Source organism: Scardinius erythrophthalmus, assembly GCF_964197995.2.
Source record: "Scardinius erythrophthalmus genome assembly, chromosome: 19".
Lineage (NCBI taxonomy): Eukaryota > Metazoa > Chordata > Actinopteri > Cypriniformes > Leuciscidae > Scardinius > Scardinius erythrophthalmus.
Window position 1 is genome coordinate 34,450,031 of NC_138239.1, and position 21,526 is coordinate 34,471,556.

General features: G+C 37.9%; 2 protein-coding genes across 4 annotated transcripts in view; both read right to left on the reverse strand.

Moving 5' to 3' along the window:
* col12a1a (collagen, type XII, alpha 1a) overlaps positions 1-11,584 on the reverse strand; it is a 100,831-nt gene extending 89,247 nt beyond the window's left edge. For all 3 annotated transcript variants that reach the window (XM_081347447.1, XM_081347445.1, XM_081347446.1), the window contains exons 1-11: positions 11,446-11,584; positions 10,724-10,829; positions 5,764-5,880; positions 5,540-5,680; positions 4,377-4,427; positions 3,326-3,589; positions 2,648-2,812; positions 2,399-2,572; positions 2,012-2,302; positions 1,028-1,630; positions 14-292 (exon numbers count right to left, since the gene is read on the reverse strand). In XM_081347447.1, the coding sequence (XP_081203573.1) occupies positions 14-292; positions 1,028-1,630; positions 2,012-2,302; positions 2,399-2,572; positions 2,648-2,812; positions 3,326-3,589; positions 4,377-4,427; positions 5,540-5,680; positions 5,764-5,880; positions 10,724-10,793 (2,155 nt within the window). In that variant the 5' untranslated portion in view covers positions 10,794-10,829; positions 11,446-11,584. The remainder of the gene's footprint in view (positions 1-13; positions 293-1,027; positions 1,631-2,011; positions 2,303-2,398; positions 2,573-2,647; positions 2,813-3,325; positions 3,590-4,376; positions 4,428-5,539; positions 5,681-5,763; positions 5,881-10,723; positions 10,830-11,445) is intronic.
* A 5,990-nt stretch (positions 11,585-17,574) lies between these two features.
* The window catches only part of cox7a2a (cytochrome c oxidase subunit 7A2a), a 6,495-nt gene continuing 2,543 nt past the window's right edge, over positions 17,575-21,526 (reverse strand). The window contains exon 4 of the mRNA XM_081347460.1: positions 17,575-17,779. Coding sequence (XP_081203586.1) covers positions 17,721-17,779 — 59 coding nt within the window. The 3' untranslated portion in view covers positions 17,575-17,720. The remainder of the gene's footprint in view (positions 17,780-21,526) is intronic.

Genomic DNA, 21,526 nt, shown 5'->3' on the forward strand with positions numbered 1-21,526 from the left:
TATGAGCAAATACCTTCTAAAGTCGTCTCCTCGCCTGTCAAAGGAAAGCTGTCTCCTTTATCATACTGGGCAATGACATTAACCTCATAGGTGGTCAAGGGCGTGAGATTGGGCAAAACTGTAGAGTCGGTGTCATGAGGAACCACCAAAGAGATGTAGTCTCCAGTTATGTCAGCCGCTGGCCTGAATCGCACCATAAAAGACAGGACATCCTCTCCCTCAGAAATCCATGAGGTCCTGAAGCTCCTCGAGGTCACCTCAGAGAAGCTTAGCGACTTTGGTGGAAGCAAACCTGTGTGGTGAAACACATCACTATATGTTAAAGGCAACATTTTTTTACAGTGTATTTTATCTTGAAAGTTTATCCTCTCACTTTCAATGCTTTGAGTTTGGTCTTGTTTGCTGTTTTGCTCTGGGAGGACTTTTAAATGCACTGCAGTTATAAATTCTAAGTATACATGAAATAACAAATAATAAAACTGGAAGAAAAACAAAAGTGGTGTGACAACAATTTAGTATTATTTTAATGATGATGTTGATTATTTATTGCTCATGATGTTTATTATGTCTAAGCAGCCCTGAACAGATGTTTCCAGAGTTTAGTATTTCCATAACTTTTCGTGTTATGAAACAATATTGATAACTGTGATTTTGCCAAGTAGGGTGTGTTCCTAGATCCCCATCTTTTGTTGGTCCTGGAACTACATTCCCATCAAACAAACACAGTCTGAAACCCATCCTAAACTAACCATAAAACTACTTTAAACTGTCTAAACCATAAACTGCCATCAGAGAGAATAGATTAGGTTGACAAGAATGTTGTTCAAGCCCCTAACCCTAGCCCTACCTTAACACTTTCCTCATTCCTAATTTGTTATTGGATGATAAGAATGTTATTCCAGGACCATCAAGACAAGTCTTACTTGGGGAAATCATGGTAAGACATCCATCTGGCTCACACACATAAATATGAACAGAAATTTCAGAATGAAAATAATAAATAGCTTAACCGAAAGTTGCCACATACTTCTTTTCTTGATGTTATGGAGCTCCTGCTCAATTCTTAAGCAGATGGATGTGGTCAGTTCCTTGGAGATTCTCTCGAAAGCATCAAAGTCTTCAACCTCAAACACATGGTTATCAGCAGGAGCATTGGCAATAGCTTCCAGCTCGGAGCGCACGGCGTCCTTGACTCCCACAGCAAAAATCTCAACGTCTGTATCCTTTAGTTTGTTGGCAGGGTCTTTGAAAGAATCCGAGGACTTGCCGTCCGTGATGAGCACCATGACTCTCGGCACGTTATCACGAGCACCACGGCCTGAAATGAAGATCTTTTCCCTCACGTAGGTCATGGCCTTGCCAGTGTTGGTGGAGCCTCCACGGTAGGGGAAGGTGCGGACTGCCTTGACCACAGCTGCAATGTCATGGTGCTTGTTCAAGGCAAACTCAGTGTGAGGATCCCTGCTGTACTGAACCAAGCTGATTTGCACTTTGTTTGGTCCGATGTCAAAAGAATTGACGAGCACTTCAAGGAAGGCTCTGACTTTAGCAAAGTTAGCCAGTCCTATACTGTACGAGCCATCCACCAGGAGGACAATGTCAGCTTGGACATCAACCTCTAGGGAACACTCTGTAGGGCACAAAACACAAAATGTTACAACCTGTTTGTCAGATGGAAATTTAATTTTGGAACGAGCATTTGGAAGGTAAACAGATATCAGCAAGGACCAGTGTACAGATAAGGGTGAATCCGTGAGACTATACAACTTTTGCCCAGATTTTTGCCCCAATCTACAGTCTGGAGGAGTCAAATGGACTACATGTTTATGGTGCTTCTTTGTAACTTTTAGAGCTTGACAGCCCTTCACAATTTTGAGACTAAATAAATGATAAATGATAACAACATTTTCATTCCGGCAGGAACTATTCTTTTAAACTCAGAACGGATACCCTGGGGGGACTGTTTGATAAAAGCATCTACTAGATGACAAATTAGTAGTTAGCATCTTACCTGTAGACACTTTCACAGGCTGAGTTTTCTCTGTGACAACTTGTGGCTTACTAGGGGTCAGACCTTTGAGGGCAAACAGACTGATCTCATACTCTGTCTCAGGGGACAGGTCTCTGACATTGGCCAAGGTGAATGTGGGCCCTGTGTAGAGCTCCTGCTTCTTGGCGCCAACAATTATGGGGAAGACCTGCAGCTTATAGCCTGTGATGACACCAGGAGATGAATCCCACGTAATTCTCATGGATTTAGAGGAGACATCAGTTACTCTGAGGTTCGAAGCTGGTTCAACAACTGCAAAAACATGGGGAGATGATTTATAGATCTTCCATTAACTGGTCAATTCTCAATGAGTTTAGCTAGAGCATGAATGCATCTGTTGGGTTGTACCTTCCTCTCCGCTTACAAGGGAATTTAGCTGCTCCTCCACACCAGAACAAACCTCAGTGATGAGCACCTTCTGCACTTGATCGATCATGTCGAAGTTTGGAACATTATAGACATGTTTGCTGTGGGGAGTGGAAGCCATCTCCTTCAACTCATCCTCATCTGCCCCTTTGATACCTAAAGACATGAATTGTGGCTTGAAAGAGAGTTCCATATTACAGATACATATTCAACAGTTGTATAGACACATACCCAGGACAAAGATCTCTACTCCAATGTTCCTCAGCCGTTCGGCATACTCCCCTACTTGGTCTTGCGACTTTCCATCCGTGATGATCATGGCCACTTTTGGGAAGCCTTTCCTGGCTCCAGCTGCCTCAGTAAAAGTGTTTTTCACCAGATAGTCCATAGCATCACCTGGTTGAGTGTGTAAGACAACAAGATACAAAATTCATGATGGATGTTGGATGATGACTACAAACAGCTAGTGCTACAATACTTCTAATCGGGTTGGTAGAAAAAGTCTTTATGTTTGAAATTCAGACAATAAATGACATTGTGAGCATAATTTTGCCAAGTAGGACCTAGGACGTGTTCCTACATTATCCACATGTTTTATCACAATTACTGTACATAGACCTAAATTGTTTGTTTCATGATGTTGGCAATCAGGACTTGGCATTAACTTTTTTGCTCATCAGCCACTGTGGCTAGTGTAATCTATACTGTGAGCACTTTGGTCAACTTTCATTTTAAATGTGCTATAAAATTAAAGTTAAAGTTGATGAGAATGTTATTCACACTCTAAACATACCCCAAATCTGATTAGTTTAATAACGTTGACTATGTTTGTTCCAGGACCAACAAGGATGTTCATCCAGAAACAAGTCCTAATCGGCAAAATCATGGTATGGTAAATCTTTTACACACCTGTCATGGTATTACCACCCTTGTAGGGCAGATTTTTAATGGCTCGTAGGACATCAGACCGTCTGTAATGGGTGTTCATGTTGAACTCTGTCCTGGTATCTGAGCTGTACTGTACCACAGCCACTCGGGTCTTATCCTCTCCAATGTCGAAGGCTCCCGCCATGGCCCCAATGAAACTCCGGATAAACTTAAAGTTTTCTCTTCCCACACTCCAAGAGCCATCCACCAGGATAACCAGATCTGCGATAGCACTTACTGAACACTCTGCATGACGAGGGAACGAAGGAAAAGCCATGAGAGAAAGCCAAATAATAATATGAGAACAAACTATCAGCTACAATCTTCATCATTTCGCTTATTGGTTTTGACACATTATTGAGCAATAAATGCTGTTGTTGTTTAACAAAGCTGTCTGTTTTACGCATGTTTATTTTGCAGCTACACTTACTCAATTATTAATGACTCTGGCAGTGACCTCCAGCATTTCCACAGTAAAAAAAAAAATTTGCTTTTGCAATGCAATGGATACTTTCAATAAACTTATTTCTGTTTCTTTAGACATTACTAACTTTAATGTGAAATGTACATCTTGAGAACTGGTTCTCTGGAATTTCAGTGGGATTTTATTTGGCTCCTGTACTCATGATTTGGACTCACAAGAAAAGGAGTGGAATTGGGTCAGGACCGTAATCCTTTCCCCTAGTTTAAAACATGATGTCTGAGTGTGTGAGAGTAAATGAATGAGGCAAGAAGGAACCTCAGCCCGCCTCTGTGTTATAACAGTCACTTCTAACAGCACAAAGCAAAACGTTTCATAAGCTCTGATTCTATTTTAATGCTTTTAATTAAAGGCAATTTTCACATTGCCAACCACAGCCTTGAGCAATCTTTCTTTGTGAGCTGTAACAAGTTCATAAAGCCTACAATGGTCAGAAGAAAAAAAGTCTAAAGGAAAAATGTGATCTAATACATTGCATATAGAGTTCCATTTCATAGGTGACAAGGAATCTATTTGGAATGATGAGGAAATGGTTTGATTGAATATACTCACTGACAGCGTCCGTCGGTGGCTTCTTTGTTCCACTTGTGTTGCTAGATTGAACTGTAATAGGAGAAGAAGCTTGGTCTGTGTCTTGAAAGCTTGTGATTCATTTTGGCAAATGGATTTATCACAACTAATTATCAACAATACTTTGTTTTGTAATTTAGCTCAGTAGATCTCAAGATCTCTTTCTTTCTGAAGAAAATGATTTGCCCACGCAAAACCTCAAAACCATCACAATGCTAGTGTTTTGTGACTTGTTGTATAGGTATTGCTATACATTTACTAAAGTATTCTGAATGTTTTAAGTGTATTGCTATGTGATTCCTAGAGTATTGTGGGTTGTTGCATTATGGCTTAAGTCAAAGAAGTCCACTCTTATATATATATAAAATATATGTCATGTGCAGGGCTCTATGGAACATTGATTCCACCACTGGATAAAAAATAAAAAAGGTAATTGCGAAATTTTATCTCACATTTTTCTCAGAATTGTATGATATAAGTCAAATTTGGAGTTAAAATTTCAGAATTGTCCAGAATTGGAAAAAGTCAGGTTTTTTTTCCTCAGAATTAGACTTTATAACTCGCAATTGCATGTTTACTGCATATCACAATGCTGAAAAAAGAAGTTAGAATTGCGAGATATAAACTCGCAATTGTGATAAAAAAAGTCAGAATTAAAAAAGTCAGAATTGTGAGGGAAGAAGTCAGAATTGTGAGATAAAAAGTCGCAATTATCTTTTAAATTGCTTTATTCTGTGGCAGAAACAAACTTCCATAGGGCTCCATACTTAATTGATTACACTTGAAGAAAAAAAAAAACTTTTTACTTTGAAAAATACATTTAAATGGTTGTGTACTCTCACATGTATTCAAGATGTAAGTAAAACATGTTATTAATATTTACTTGATGGAAACACACTATTTCTGAAGTAATTCAATTGAAACTTTCCTTGACAATGATTAAAACCATTTAAAATATACCCTAAGCTATATTTTTAAAAGTTCTTTATCATAGACAATGTTATTAACCCACAAGCCGCATGATTTGAAATATCATTCATGTCCGTATAGGTGAGGGTTATGAGTTTCATGCCAAAGTTCAATACATGAACGAATCTCCTACCATGAATATGTGATGAGAGAAAGGGTGTTGGGTGTGCACTTACTTGTTAACTGTCCAAGAATTGGGATGCTTTCTTCCACACCATCAAATGAATTGATTGACACCGAATAGTCTACATCTGGAGTTAGATCCGTGATTGACGTGCTTGTTGCCGAGGCAGGAAGAGTAAAATCTTTAGAATCATCTGGAACAGATAATGAGATATCAAGTCAGAAGACAAGTCAGTCAAAGCCGATCAAAAGACATGCAGATGCTGACATCACGCACCTGTATCTGACGTGACTTGTATTCTGTAGCCCTGTATCTGAGACTCAGGCTTCCTCCATGACATTTGCACTGTGTTTTCATTTAGGATTTTAAATTTCAAATCTGAAGGAGGCTCCACTGCAAACAAGAGGATAAAAGAGTCAAGATCACGAGAAACTGCGATATCTGAATTTTGAAGATGATTTTCTTAACAACCCCAACGACAAACACTTCAGGACTGAAGTCGACTCGTTTATTGTTGGGCAAGACAAACACAACCAAGAGTAAAGATGACAAAACACAACATAAGAGGGTGACGGAAGCCATTTCGGATCAAATGGCCTTTTCTTGAGTTGCATAACCTGGAATCTCATGGTCTGCAGCTCAAGCAGAGAAGAACTAAACACATTTCAAGACCTATTACAAAACAAAACGTCATCCACGCCAATCCATGTGCAGACAACCATCCAATACATGCTGAATGCAGTCAATACAAGGCATGCCCGTTCAGCAGAACTCTGGCGACAAAAATAAATCATATCCATTCCCAAGATATTGATTATACAATGGAATCGAGTTTTCAAGATGTCAAAGAAGTCCTGATGGCTCTGTCAAAAAGTAAGACACAAAAATATACATATATGTTATATATACGCTTTGTATATATACATATATTCCAACAAGGCTAACGAGTTTTACCAAAGCCACACATCCATTGCAAATCTCATAAAAAGAATACACAACTTGTCGTGACAGACTTTTGTGTAGTTCCTTTTCATACAGAAGGCGTACGTGACAAGACAACACTCCTAATTGAGAGGTTTGAAGGAAAACGTACAATCACGCAAATATGAGGAGGAAATATATCCACATTCGGCTGATTGTCGAAGTGTCATGCACATGTACATGAGAAAGTTGCTTATTGTTACACTGTTTCAAAGGACAACACATAGAGAAGCTACAAATGTATTTCAAAATGATATTCTGTCATAGACATCACTGACATGCGATCTACATCAAACCGTGGTGGATCTCATCTCTGCCGGCGGCGATCTACGAGGATGAGATGATGTCCACGTACTCAACATCCGTGTTACATCCGCATGCATGAATGCTGATGATTGATGTAAATCCCTGCTGTCAGGATAATGCCTTGAATGCAAAGAATGCAGAGGAAAAACAGCTGATCTCATCCCAAATGTAACCAATAGAGGATATTAAACATGCTTCATTTCACAGAAAGGAATTAGTATATTTTACCGACAGAGTGCAATATTAAAATAGTGCTCAGCACACTTAAAAATAAAGGTTGATTGAAAAAAAATTGTTCAGATCAATGTTTGTTTTTAGAGCACCAGAACATGCTTTTTAAGACTGCAAAAAAAAGTGTTTTCTGACTTAGTGTTTTGTCTAGTTTTCCTGTATAAATATCCAAACATTCTTAAGTCAACATACATTTTCTTGAGAAGCAAAATGACAAGATATTATGTCTTGTTTTCTGATTATTATTTTTTTCTTCTTTTTTTCTTAAAACATTTTCTGGAAAACATGATTTTTTTTCTCACACCGATGGCATTTTATCTTGTTGCAAGCATAAGTAAGAAATAATTGACAATGTGCCGTTGAATTATTAGAAAAATAATGCCGGGAGTCAATATTTCCACTTATACTACAGTTCCCACACCTCAAAACATTGATGTATGATGTATTTCGAGACGTTTGTCAGGTTTTTATCCTTAAAACACTCTTGTGTGTAGGACTAATTTCTTACGCGTCTCATCCCACGCCTCTGTTGCTAATTCCAAAACTTAATTTTATTAATGCAGTTATTGAGTTACAGAGAGCATGTGTGAATTACCTGAGTCTGTGCGTCTCTCGACAGTGTTCGGCTCTATTAATAGCGAAGCTGTAAGTTAATCTGCTCCAAGAACAGCGCTGTTATTACCTTGCTAATGAGAAGTTCATGTAGCTTTTGAGTTGTTAATCTATTTTACTGACGAATTTGTCAGAGCAGCGCTGACAACACTTTTCTGTGCGAGTGTGTGTCTGTACTGTATGTGTGTGTGTTTGAGTGGGGGAGAACGCAGGAGAGAGTATAAGCTTTCTGTACATAAAACGTAAAAAAAAAAACATGGAAATAATTTGTCATTTTTATTCTATTGTTTACTATATTTATTTGCTGTTGTGGGTTTTGGTTCTTTTGCTGTTGTATACTCTGAAATTTCTGAAATCATTTGGCGAAGTGATGTGGAACTGTAATGCGGTCAAGACCTGCTGGAACTACTTCAGCCTTGCTTTTCTAAGTACACCTTAGAACGTTCGTAAACCAATCAGATTCAAGCATTCCCCGTAGTATAAACTCACTTAATTTTAATACATTTTTCAGAAAGCTAGGCTCAATATATTTAGTCATTTGGCTTCTCAAGTAAATTTTAACCTTGATTTAAGAATGTTTGGATATTTGTAGCGAAAAAAAAACAAGACAAAATCTAAGTAAGATCTTTTTAATTTTTTTGTCTTTTTCGTGTAGAGAATTACATTTGTTTCTAATTGGAACCTTTATTTTTAAGATGATCAAACTAGTGGATTTACTCCCACTCTTCATCAACAAGGTGATGAAGATCCACAGAGTCTGCTATAGATTTATTATCATCTATAAGAGCAGATCGTTCCTGCAGAAACCTTGATCATCTTTTTTCCATGCACTACTGTTCTTAATTTCTCTGTTCTCTTCTCTACCTAACGGCCAGCTGGATAATGATGAGGACGTGGCAAAACGTCCCATGCGCGAAGAAAAAGAAGGGTGGAAAGACACGTGTGCGTGGATGGAGGCCAGAGCAAGCAGAATATCATTTTCAAATAAACGATGGAAGAAACACACTAGGAAAACGACAAAGAACACGACCTGCTGGAGAAAGAAGGCTCACCAACCTGACGCATCAAACTCAAACGGTCTGTGTCCGAACAGGCCTCTGCCCTTCTCCGAACCCACGAGTCTTCACTGATTGGTCAAGCTGAGGCATCTTACGGGACGTGTCGCGCAAACCGTGCATCAAACACCACCTACCATGTGCTTAAGACGCCAGCTTAAACACCAGCTCAGTGGACTGTGAGATAATGCAGTCGGACAGCTTTGTTGACTGTTGACAGTTTAATAACGAAATGGACGCACGAACGTCTGCTCGGGTTGAGTTTCGGGAAACTTCAGGATGAGGAGGCCCGTCGGGAGAGAAAGTCTGCCCCGCGTCAGTAACCTCCAGCCAGTCAGGCATTTCTTTCGGGCTTGTGCCGTCGCCAGGTTGGAGTCTCCCGGAGAAGCCGAACAGATGCCAAAGTAATTTCGCAACATGTGCTGACATTAAACATTACTGCATATTAACTTTCCGTATGGATTGCAACTCAGCGTTTTGGTGAGCGGCTGCAGGAAACCTAAAAAAGGCTCTTTGTCTTTGTGCTGTCTGAGGACTAGTTCAGCCCGCTCGTGTTACATCTTTCCATTCTGTTACAGCAACAAAACAAAAAAAAAAGGGAAGTTTCCATTTGATTTTCCAGCTGAATCAGACTCCGTCCTCACGTTCTCACATCATTTTCTCCCGAGACAGCCGTCACTGGGCTGAACTGATGCTGTGCGGTGACTTTAATTACATATCCCACTTAAACTGGAACCACTTCAGATCATGTGGGAGAAAACACTTATCCATTTTACTACTGTAGCTGATTTAGTAAAGCATAACTAAAGTACGCATTTTTATATTTGAAGTAGATTGTACATGTATTTCCAGATACAGGCACAATTGGGCTGTTTTGAAAATGCCAACTCAGAAAATATCAGATAGGATTTTAATTGAATTTAAGAGGAATTGTGAAAGGACAATACGAGTTTATAGACAGGAATTTATGGAAAGCTATGTCAGAGTAACACATGTTGTGACACTGTTATTCAGATTTAAATCTCACATTTTAAATAATCTATCATTATAAAAATTAGATATATATAGGTATAAAATACAGGTTAAATATGCCAATACATATAAACTAGTCAAGCTATAAATTGTAAAAGAAATTGAATATTATTGAAATGTTTATTTGAAGGCCCTTTATGGGAATCCCGCCGCTGTCATCTGTGATTGGAAGCTGGAGGGGGAAAAAAAGGGCTAGTTTTCATTCCTTCTGAGTCGGTTTTCTGGCTGGTTTTTTCTCTGGATCTGGCAACCCTGATCACAGTGTGCAGTGAAAAAGTTCAAACTAAGAGCTTTTTTGGCATATCTTTTAACTCATGATTACTGCACATTTGAGTTTGACTTAAGAGAATTAAGTCCGTGCAAGAAAACAAAAACGGTCGAATTCTGCCGTAAGAAATCTTTTGAGCTTTTAAAAATAGCCTATAGTAACTTACACTGCAAAAATCAATAAAAGGTCTGTAGTTTAACATTTTTCTGCTGTTTAATAATGATGCTTTTGTAGTAATGTTTCCATTGCAGCTCTTCATGTGATAATTCATTGGACAATAACTGACTCATAGAGGAGGTGAAGACCATCCCAGACTGCTTTGTTTCGCGCCGTAGAGGAACGCCTCGCAGCAAATGGCAAATGTGTGTGTGTGTGTGTGTGTGTGTGTCTTTAGGGGCACTGAAATCACACTTAACATGAAGAGTAGAACAAATTTAGCACATACTTTATAAGGTTATCTTAATAGATTTTAAACTATATCTATCTTTCTATAAATCTATGGCTATAGGCAATACTATTGTACGTAACTATGTAGAAGTCAACTATATAACTTGATTTGATTTTGATTTGATTTGATTTGAATGCTTTATTTCGGACAACTTAAGTATGGTCTAAGTATTAATACAGCTTAATATAAGATATTCAAAAAGTAAAGGTTGTTTATACTTAGTGTCCAAAAACATATTTCATTGTATAAAGAGAGAGAGAGAGAGAGAGAGAGAGAGAGAGAGAGAGAGCGCATGAACTATACCTTGAGCCTCTACTGAGTTCAGTAATAGAGTAAAGAGAGCAGCGGCGGCCAGAGACAGCTTGATCTTCATGTTTATACAGACTCAGTCAGCAGCTCATTCATTAATCTACAAAGAGAAGAAGAAAGAAAAGAAATCATCCTTATTTCTGCAGTACATTATTTTAATTCATTCTTAGTGTGCTAATTAGTATTTTTATTATGCACTAAACACGCGTTTAAACAGTGAACATGTAAATGACAATTGGACAGAATTACAGTGCAGAATTACTTCTCAATGAGACTGAGATTTGCATTGCGGATCATGAGCGCCACCACGTGGAGCTTTACACAAGTGCAGTGAATGTGCAAAACCATTCATGTAATTAACAGGCTATAGATGGGACCAACGTAAATTAATAATCATCTCAGTATGATTTCTGCTAAACATTTAAACATAAAAAACTGTTTTCCTTTAGTAGCCTATTTGCTCACATCTCATAAAGAAGACGCAGCAGTGCTAAAGAAACATGCAATACTTTTATGAATTGTGAATAAATCCACTAAATGTGTCACATCCAAAACAAATCACAACTCACTAGGAATTTTCAGACATTAAATATTTGAATATTTACATTAAATACGAGTCATATTTGTTTAATAACGTTTATTTCATTCACTGAAGAGGTAAATTACAAATGCCATGCGAATCTAAAGAACTGACTGAATGAAGTAAGGACACAGACCTGATGAAGACCTGCTGAAGTCCGTCAGTGTCACAGAGGGAAAGTGAAGTCCAGAATGAGGTCCTCTCCTCTCGCTCCTCCAGCTCTGAGGGAAACCTCTGTGAGAATGGGAGGTGTCTCAGCACAACCTGACCCTAAATAGAGGGCTGTTCCCAAACTTTACTCCCTGACGAAATTCCTCAAGAATGGAGCTCCCACTTCTAAATCTGAGATACGAGACCGATGGAAGAATGGGCTGGGGTTTCACTTTTAATAGGCTATTCACTTAAATGAGATACAAATTAGAAGAAGAAAATGTAATTCCGAATTCCATAATAATGTCTCAGAGTCTACTCAGAAAAGCTGGGCACTCGAGAGAAAAAAATCAGAATGAAATAGCCTATAATTATTTGTGAAATCGGATTATTTACATACGGAATTTAATAATTTAGCACTATCTTTCAGTAAGCCTACCTCAGTAGCCTACTGAAGTAGGCCTATTGTCATTTTTATTGTCAGTTTTACTGAGTGTCGTCGTACATCTGCACTACAAGTAGGCGAAAGCTTTGTTAATAACGAAGCTGACTTCAAACGAAGTATGCGAATATATCAGTGAAAGTTTTCACGGTTTTCGGGTTAGTTGTCGCGTTGATTGCTGAGATGAGAGACCCAACAGTAATATAAAACAGTAGATATCTCAGATAAGTCAGATTGACTGTCAGGTTGCTTGATAAATCACACATCACAGCTGTGTACTCAAACACATTCTTCGCTGCGGATGGTAAGGTATGTAGTAGGCTATATACTTTTAAGTGTGTCGTAAACTGCCGGTAGAGGGAGATATAATCAAGTCATACAAATTAAAATGGCGTTTTGTTTGTTTGTTTGTTTGTTTGTTTGTTTGTTTGTTTGTTTGTTTGTTTGTTTGTTTGTTTGTTTGTTTGTTTTACCACATCCATTTTCTCATAAATAGGCTACTAAGTACAACTACCAACTTGTGAAGTTATAACTTTTATGTTTCTGGGTCATTCCTACAGTTTGGTGGATTTCATTAAACTATTTGTGTAAAATGTTAATCAAGTCTTATGCCACATGGTTTTTCATGCACATTTATAACCACATTTACACAAATTCATAATGATTAGGCTATTTCATAATAATAAACTTGTTGAAGCACTTGACAGGCAAATTCCTATATGTCCCCAATCAAACTACACTTTGAAATAAAGGTTACATTTATATATTTCTAAATTAGCCATTTTGAGTATTAGTATATAAATGTACTTATTCTCTTTGACATAAGACACTATTTAATACATATTTTAATTGCACAGAAGTTATATCCCCCAAACTCCATTTACATTGTTGCATTGGAGCATTTGCCATTTAAAATCTAAAAGAAATAGTTCACCAAAAAATGAAAATTCTGTCAGTAATTACTGACCCTCATGTCGTTACAAACCCGCAAGACTTTCGTTCATCTTCGGAACACAAATGAAGATCTTTTTAATGAAATCTGAGAGCTTTCAGTCCCTCCATTGACAGCTACGCAACTACCACCTTGATGCTTCAAAAAGTTCATAAAGAGATTCTAAAACTAATCCATATGAATTGAGTGGTTTAGTCCAAATTTTCTGAAGAGAGATGATTGCTTTATATGATCACCAGATTTAATTTAGGCTTTTATTCACATATGAACTTTTATCAACTCACACATCAGTTGTGGTAAACGGAAGCTCAAGCATGTTTGCTTGATGTGCGAGAACCAATGAGGTTCATTCTCGTGTTACGCAGCACGTTTGTACTTCTGCAACAACCAATAAGGTTCATTCTCGTGTTACGCATCACGTTTGTGCTTCAGCAAGAACCAATGAGGTTCATTCTCGTGTTACGCATCACGTTTGAGCTTCAGCAACAACCAATGAGGTTCATTCTCATGTTACTCAGCACGTTTGAGCTTCAGCAACAACCAATGAGGTTCATTCTCGTGTTATGCAGCACGTTTGAGCTTCTGCAAGAACCAATGAGGTTCATTCTCGTGTTATGCAGCACGTTTGAGCTTCTGCAAGAACCAATGAGGTTCATTCTCGTGTTACACAGCACGTTTGAGCTTCTGCAAGAACCAATGAGGTTCATTCTCGTGTTATGCAGCACGTTTGAGCTTCTGCAACAACCAATGAGGTTCATTCTCGTGTTACGCATCACGTTTGAGCTTCAGCAACAACCAATGAGGTTCATTCTCGTGTTACGCATCACGTTTGAGCTTCAGCAACAACCAATGAGGTTCATTCTCATGTTACTCAGCACGTTTGAGCTTCAGCAACAACCAATGAGGTTCATTCTCGTGTTATGCAGCACGTTTGAGCTTCAGCAACAACCAATGAGGTTCATTCTCGTGTTATGCAGCACGTTTGAGCTTCTGCAAGAACCAATGAGGTTCATTCTCGTGTTACACAGCACGTTTGAGCTTCTGCAAGAACCAATGAGGTTCATTCTCGTGTTATGCAGCACGTTTGAGCTTCTGCAACAACCAATGAGGTTCATTCTCGTGTTACGCATCACGTTTGAGCTTCAGCAACAACCAATGAGGTTCATTCTCGTGTTATGCAGCACGTTTGAGCTTCTGCAACAACCAATGAGGTTCATTCTCGTGTTATGCAGCACGTTTGAGCTTCTGCAACAACCAATGAGGTTCATTCTCGTGTTATGCAGCACGTTTGAGCTTCAGCAACAACCAATGAGGTTCATTCTCGTGTTATGCAGCACGTTTGAGCTTCAGCAACAACCAATGAGGTTCATTCTCGTGTTATGCAGCACGTTTGAGCTTCTGCAACAACCAATGAGGTTCATTCTCGTGTTACGCAGCTCGTTTGAGCTTCTGCAACAACCAATGAGGTTCATTCTCGTGTTACGCAGCTCGTTTGAGCTTCTGCAACAACCAATGAGGTTCATTCTCGTGTTACGCAGCACGTTTGAGCTTCTGCAAGAACCAATGAGGTTCATTCTCGTGTTACGCAGCTCGTTTGAGCTTCTGCAAGAACCAATGAGGTTCATTCTCGTGTTACGCAGCTCGTTTGAGCTTCTGCAACAACCAATGAGGTTCATTCTCGTGTTACGCAGCACGTTTGAGCTTCTGCAACAACCAATGAGGTTCATTCTCGTGTTATGCAGCACGTTTGAGCTTCTGCAAGAACCAATGAGGTTCATTCTCGTGTTACGCATCACGTTTGAGCTTCAGCAACAACCAATGAGGTTCATTCTCGTGTTATGCAGCACGTTTGAGCTTCTGCAACAACCAATGATGTTCATTCTCGTGTTACGCATCACGTTTGAGCTTCAGCAACAACCAATGAGGTTCATTCTCGTGTTATGCAGCACGTTTGAGCTTCAAGAACCAATGAGGTTCATTCTCGTGTTACACAGCTCGTTTGTTTTTGTTTTTTACCAATGAGTACATCAAGCAGGTTTGGTGGAGCTTCAGTTTATGTCTGCTGCGCTGTTGAATGTTTATATGTGAATAAAAGCCTAAATTCAATATGTTCATCATATAAAACGATCGTCTCTAAGAAAATAAACTAAACTGCACTAAACCAGTCAATTCTTATGAACTAGTTTTATGATTTCTTTATGAACTTATTGAAGGGTAGTTGCATAGACTGTCAATGGAGAGACAGAAATCGCTCAGATTTCATTAAAAAGATATTCATTTGTGTTCCAAAGATGAACAAAAGTCTTACGGATGAGAAACGACATGAGGGTGGGTAAATGATGACAGAATTTTTATTTTTGGGTGAACAAACCCTTTAAAGGTAGGCAATTTTGGAGAGGCTAGCAACAGCAAGTTAGCTTTGAAAGCATGAGATCCCACCCTCTCTTCAGAGCGTCTTCAAAGCCACACATGAGCAGTGCGAGGAGTTATGCAAACACTTACGTTGGCAGGCAGGCAGGACATCCTATCATTGCATTCAGACTGAATTCAATGATTGGATGAACATGTTTTTGGTCCTGAGATGTCCACAGAAGATATATGTAAATTAAAAATATATATATTTATATTTAGACCACTTTAATTATTGATTGCTATCAGGATCTGAAGAGTTTCAATCAGCATTAAAAAAAAAGTGTTTATGGAAAACATTGCTTACACGCTACCTTTAAGCATATGCTTTAAATCACATGACTTGCTAGAAGTGACCATTCCTTTGGAGGGAAAGCAACTCCAAGAACAAAGATAGATATAAACATTTATTTTCTTTTTAGTACTATATGTTAGCAACATAACATTCACCCTGTTGCACTGGACATAAATAGATTTTGTATATCTATTAAAATTCTTCCTAAATGTAAATCTTCTGCTAGCCTAAGCTTGACCAGTGTGTCTTTATGGGACAGACATTTTCTCCCTCAAAACAAAAAATAATTTAATTTTAGCTTCTTTTTTAAACAAACCAGCACAGTCCAAAATCCACCAAACTGTAGGAATGTTACATTTAAACACTACTGAGCAAGCTTCAGCTTATTTGTTGGCTACTATTTTCAGCAGAAAGTCCATAGAGAACTGTTGCAAACCATATTAGCATGCTATATTTCTACATAACAGAATTATCATATCCTCCTGGGACCCAGGAATAGACTTCTGTCCACTGTATAGTGGACATTATATTTTAGTGAATTTCTCTGACATCATACATGTCACATGTCACAACCTGAGTGTCCTGTAAAGAGCACATTCAGGACTTTTCAGAGACACCAAATGTTTGGAGGTTTCACCATGAAAACAACTTCTCCTTTAAAAATGCCTGACATTAATTTAGTGATCAAATGTAGCACTCTTATGGAAATATGATAATATAATGTAATTATAATTTAAATCGGACTACTTTTCAAATTTTATTTCATAAACCAACATCTCAGGGAACCGTTTTGGGGTTTCAAATAAAAAAAATGACTTTCTGTTCCAGAACAGGGCATTGATTTCATCAGGACTTAAATCATTTTTATCAGGCACTTTGGGAGACACAACAAGTGAATATGGAAATAAATTATACATCAATATTCCTATGAAATATTAGATATTATTATTAAAATGTTGCTAATTATTACTCCAATTATTACATTTCTTTTTTCATTAAATGTTGCTCCAAGAACACATTATTGTGCGCATTAGATACAGTGTATGGATACATTGCATTGAATGGGAATATTAATTTATTTTACCCACATGTATACAGTAAAATGCTGTATCAATTCATTCCATTATATCTTTCATAACATAGTTGAGAATCATCTTTATACAAATTTTGGTTAAAAAAAATCTTGAAACCCCAAAATGTATTGGTGATTGAAAAAAAAAATCCAATTGTTTTTGCCTTTATACATATAATTTCATGCAATTTTATTTTTTAAACAACTGAGTCCTGGTGTCCACTACAGAGGACATAGCATAACATGTGAATAAAATATCTTTTTTCAAAAATGAATTCAAAATGAATAAAAAATAAAAATAAAAATAAATCTGGGTCTCAGAAGGATATACTACACTGTTTACTGTAAAAAAATATTGTTGGTTTAACTTAAAAAGTAGATTACCTGGTTGCCTTAAAATTTTGAGTTCATTTAAATGAAAAATCTGGGTTAATACAACAAAGGAGATTGGTTTAATAAATAGAAACTCAATATTGTTATCTGAACCACATTATCTAAGTTGATTTTTTTTTTACAGTGTATAGCTAACAATTGTCAGCCATATTATGAAGTGCAAAGTGTGTTTTTAACACTTATGCTTCAGTTCAGCAAAGAATGGGATGAAGATATGATGCCTCAAAATATCATTGTATCTTCCATTGAAAATTACAGATTTCTTTCTGGTGATGTATGCAGGACTTCTCCAATCATTTAGTCCGGTTAAACTCCGCCTCTGCAAGCTCACCTCCATCTGACTCCACTTTTAAGGGACAATGCCACATCTCAACATCCAATCAACAACAGTTTCATTGAACCAAGTCTCCACCCAACATTCTTCCTTACTGGATAATCCGTTACACTCGGGTATACGATACGGAAAAAAATATTCTGCTTTATCCGACTTTAAATCTAATGAAATGTAGTGAAAATATAGTTGAGAGCAGAACTTAAAACACAAAGACTCAGTACAGTGGAACTTTTATTACATAATGATTGCGCTTTATAGTACAATCAATAAATATGAATCCAATGTACTCAAAATAAATGACAAGACATATAATTCTGAGGATTAGAGATCTTTACAACCCAGACACATGAATAGAGAGGCATGTTCAATTCTTCTTCTTGGGAAGTGCTGCGTCGAGCAATGAATACACCACATAACCGCACCCTGAGGAGAGAAGAAGAGTTGGTGTTTATAGAGGGAATAAATACATATTCAGTTCATTTTGTACACTGGAAAAGAGTACAAAGTACACAACATCATGACAAACCACCAACAACCCGTAAAGACAGATAATGAAGAGTAAGCAACTGTACTGTTGCGGTTACCCTTAGAAATAGTTAGACCATTTGATCATGTTTCGCGATCATACTGTATACACAAATCAGAATGCTGACTATGTACTCTAGGAACAGCTCATCTTTAATAAATAAATAAATATATTTTAAAAAAAGTTTTAAAAAATTGTCATTTATATTTCTCCAAACAATATGCGGCCATTTTTCACCAACTGAAAATAAAATGTACAAAACACCTGTTCTGCTCCACAAAGGACAAAAGCGCACCATAAAAGTAGCTCTTTAAACGTTGCGTGCACTATATTCTAAGACTTATGAAGTTATATGACGCCTTTGTGTAAGGAAGAGACCAAAATTAAAACGTTATTCACTGATAATCTTCCCATACATACGTCTCATGTCTAGTTGCATTAGCATTCTGTAATTCAAAAATAACGATAAGAACCAATGTCACTTTAGCATCAATGATAACTATGCCATTGTCTTGCCAGTTTGGAATCTGGATGCGAACATGGGTGTATTCGGCATATACCAGTGGACTGTCTGAATACTCGATTCTGATTGGCTAGAAGGTGTGCCATAAACCCGTTTAATGCACAGGTCGTTCCAAGTCAAGTTTGATCACCGTTCTATATTAATGCAGTGTGTTCATTGAAGCGCACAGATGCATTCGTCACTCAGAGATCGTACTGCTCGCACACAGAAACCTAACGCTGCCCCACCACATCTATCTATAATTTACAGAAACGTCTGTCTGTGTGTGTGTGTGTGTGTGTGTGTGTGTGTGTGTGTGTGTGTGTGTGTGTGTGTGTGTGTGTGTGTGTGTGTCTCTGTGTATGTGTCTGTCTCTGTGTATGTGTGTGTGTCTGTGTGTGTCTGTGTCTGTGTGTGTGTGTGTGTGTGTCTGTCTCTGTGTATGTGTGTCTGTGTCTGTGTGTGTGTGTGTGTCTGTCTCTGTGTATGTGTGTCTGTGTCTGTGTCTGTGTGTGTGTGTGTGTGTGTGTGTGTCTGTCTCTGTGTATGTGTGTCTGTGTGTCTGTGTCTGTGTCTGTGTGTGTGTGTGTGTGTGTGTGTGTGTGTGTGTGTGTGTGTGTGTGTGTGTGTGTGTGTGTGTGTGTGTGTCTGTCTCTGTGTGTGTGTCTGTGTGTGTGTGTGTGTGTGTGTGTGTGTGTGTGTGTGTGTGTGTGTGTGTGTGTGTGTGTGTGTGTGTTAACCACATATCTCTCGAACCGTTAGTCCGATGGATTTCAAACTCGACAGGTGTTTCGCTACGGGCACGAGTAAGTGCAGTGCCAAGTTTGACGTTGTTTGGATGAGAAATGCTAAAGATATCGTTAAATATATCATTTTTAAAAGGTTTTGGTTTAAAAATAAACATTCTGACATAAACACTCAGTCAGCTTCACTGTTTACTTCTGAATATTATAGTTTGGTTCCAGAACGTGATAAATCCATTTTGATTAATTTTAGTAAAAATGTGTTTTCTTTACCAAGAAAGTGGCAAGATGAAAACCACTATTTTCTGTTTCAAACTTTCACATAGCATCTTTAGGTTATAATATCATAAAAAATTCAAATCCAGATTTTCAAAGATTTATTATCAAAACTGATTATTTTTCCCCAAAAATGCAATAAATTCATGACACTTTTTTTTTCCAAAATGCTATCATATTGAAACAGTTGAAATCAGCCATCACTAAGAAATATCTCCTGAACTTTTTTGACGGCGATCAGCTCACAAAAACTGATTTTGCACGGGCACTTTGCACTGCTCCCTGAATCGCGACGCACTTATTCATTTGTGGATGTAAACTGAATCTGTAAGTCAGCTGTGCTGTTAGTGTTTACTTCTGGATATTATATTTCATTCTGGTGCGCTTAACGTTGTCGCTACTGTGTAATAGTAGCCTATGCTATTCACCAACTAAACATGTCCTATTCAATGCGTTCACAGTCTCTTTCACGGGCATCATTTGTAGTTGCCTATTCACAAACTGTTTGCTCAAGCATAGCGTTTTCTCAGAGTTCACTGTGTGCTTTCTACCATTCACAAATAAAAATGTCACTGAACTTTTGCTGCGTAATTGTAACAATGAGCACTCAAACACACCAAACCAACAATTACTAAAAACACACACAAAAACTGTTTTTTCACGGGCATTTTGCACTAGTTTATTAATAAAACAGCTCCGCTACTGAATCGCCACGTTTTATTTCTCAGCATTGAGAGGGCAACATCGCTGGTTTTGAAGTCATTTAAACGGACAGTTTTGTTGTTAATAGAGAGAGATGCTGAACAGATGCAGTTAATTCACACACACATCTCTCATCTCACTCTCGCGATAATGAATTCAAATAAATGCTCGAATTCATTTATTCAAATAAATGTAATCTTACGCGCTATGTTTGATTCAAAGCGGGCAGAATGCTGGATCTAATGAGTTGTAACTGATGAAAATAACGTCAGTTTCATCCTTCCGGTCAAATATTGAGCTGCAAACATCAATAACAGCTTTAAGTTGTCAATGCTGGCAAATTACCATGGTATAAGCGTCATAATGCACGGCTAGCTGTGCATTAAACTATTTTAATGCACTCCGCTTCACGTCAGGTGGTTCTTTGCCTCCATGTCGTGATTTAAAATGGTTTAATGCACAGCTAGCCGTGGATTATATCACTCACACATGTCTTCAGATCACATAACCTGGGAAAAAAACAAAATATGCAAGAACTACTTTTATGTAGGGGTGTGCCTGTTTCAGAATTGGTGATGACGGTTATGACCCGCCCGCCATCCGCTGATTGTTTTGCGGTCTATGGACGATGCAATGCTCTGCTGATGCGAGCCGCAAGAAAGCCCTTGTCTGTTCTAGAAAGGATGCAGCAAAGATATTAATGGTAATGTATGAGGCATAGCCTATGCTGAGTTTCATTCATTTACGATGAGATGCGCTCTAGTTCACAATGCACTGCAAGTGAACGCGGCGCACCGGCGCCTCCATGTCACGGTTATTACATTGTCATTTGCTTTTTATTTATTAAATACATGCAATTGGTTGATGAAACATTTATTAAAATTAAAAAAGGCTTTCTACAAAGAAAAACTTATGTCTGATGTAAAACTTATGTAAAAATCATGTCTGACGATTTACAAAACAAAACTTGCGTTGGTACTTGGCAAAGAATCAAATACAGTTGGAAACGACGTAGACCATAACAATTGTTTTTAATTAGTGTTTAAACATTCTCTATGATAATTTTTTTTTGTAAAAAATATTTTAATAACACAGTTTTGGCGGTTATAGAGATCTAATGACGGTGTTCAACTATAACCGTCGGTCTCACAGTTATATACGAACCGTCACACCCCTACTTTTATGTGGTTTCGTTTGGGAGCATGACGGCTGTCATGATCATTGTAGATGTATGAAACTTAATTTTATTTTTTTTATTACACAATTTTTCTTCCATGTCTAATTTTAGCAGTAAACCTCAGTTGTGTTGCATTTTGTGCCTTCATTATGACTTCGTCCCATGTCAATGGATTTCCAGATAAAAGACTGATAAAGCACAAGTAACATAAATGAAGACCAAAACGGCAAGCCAAATATATAAA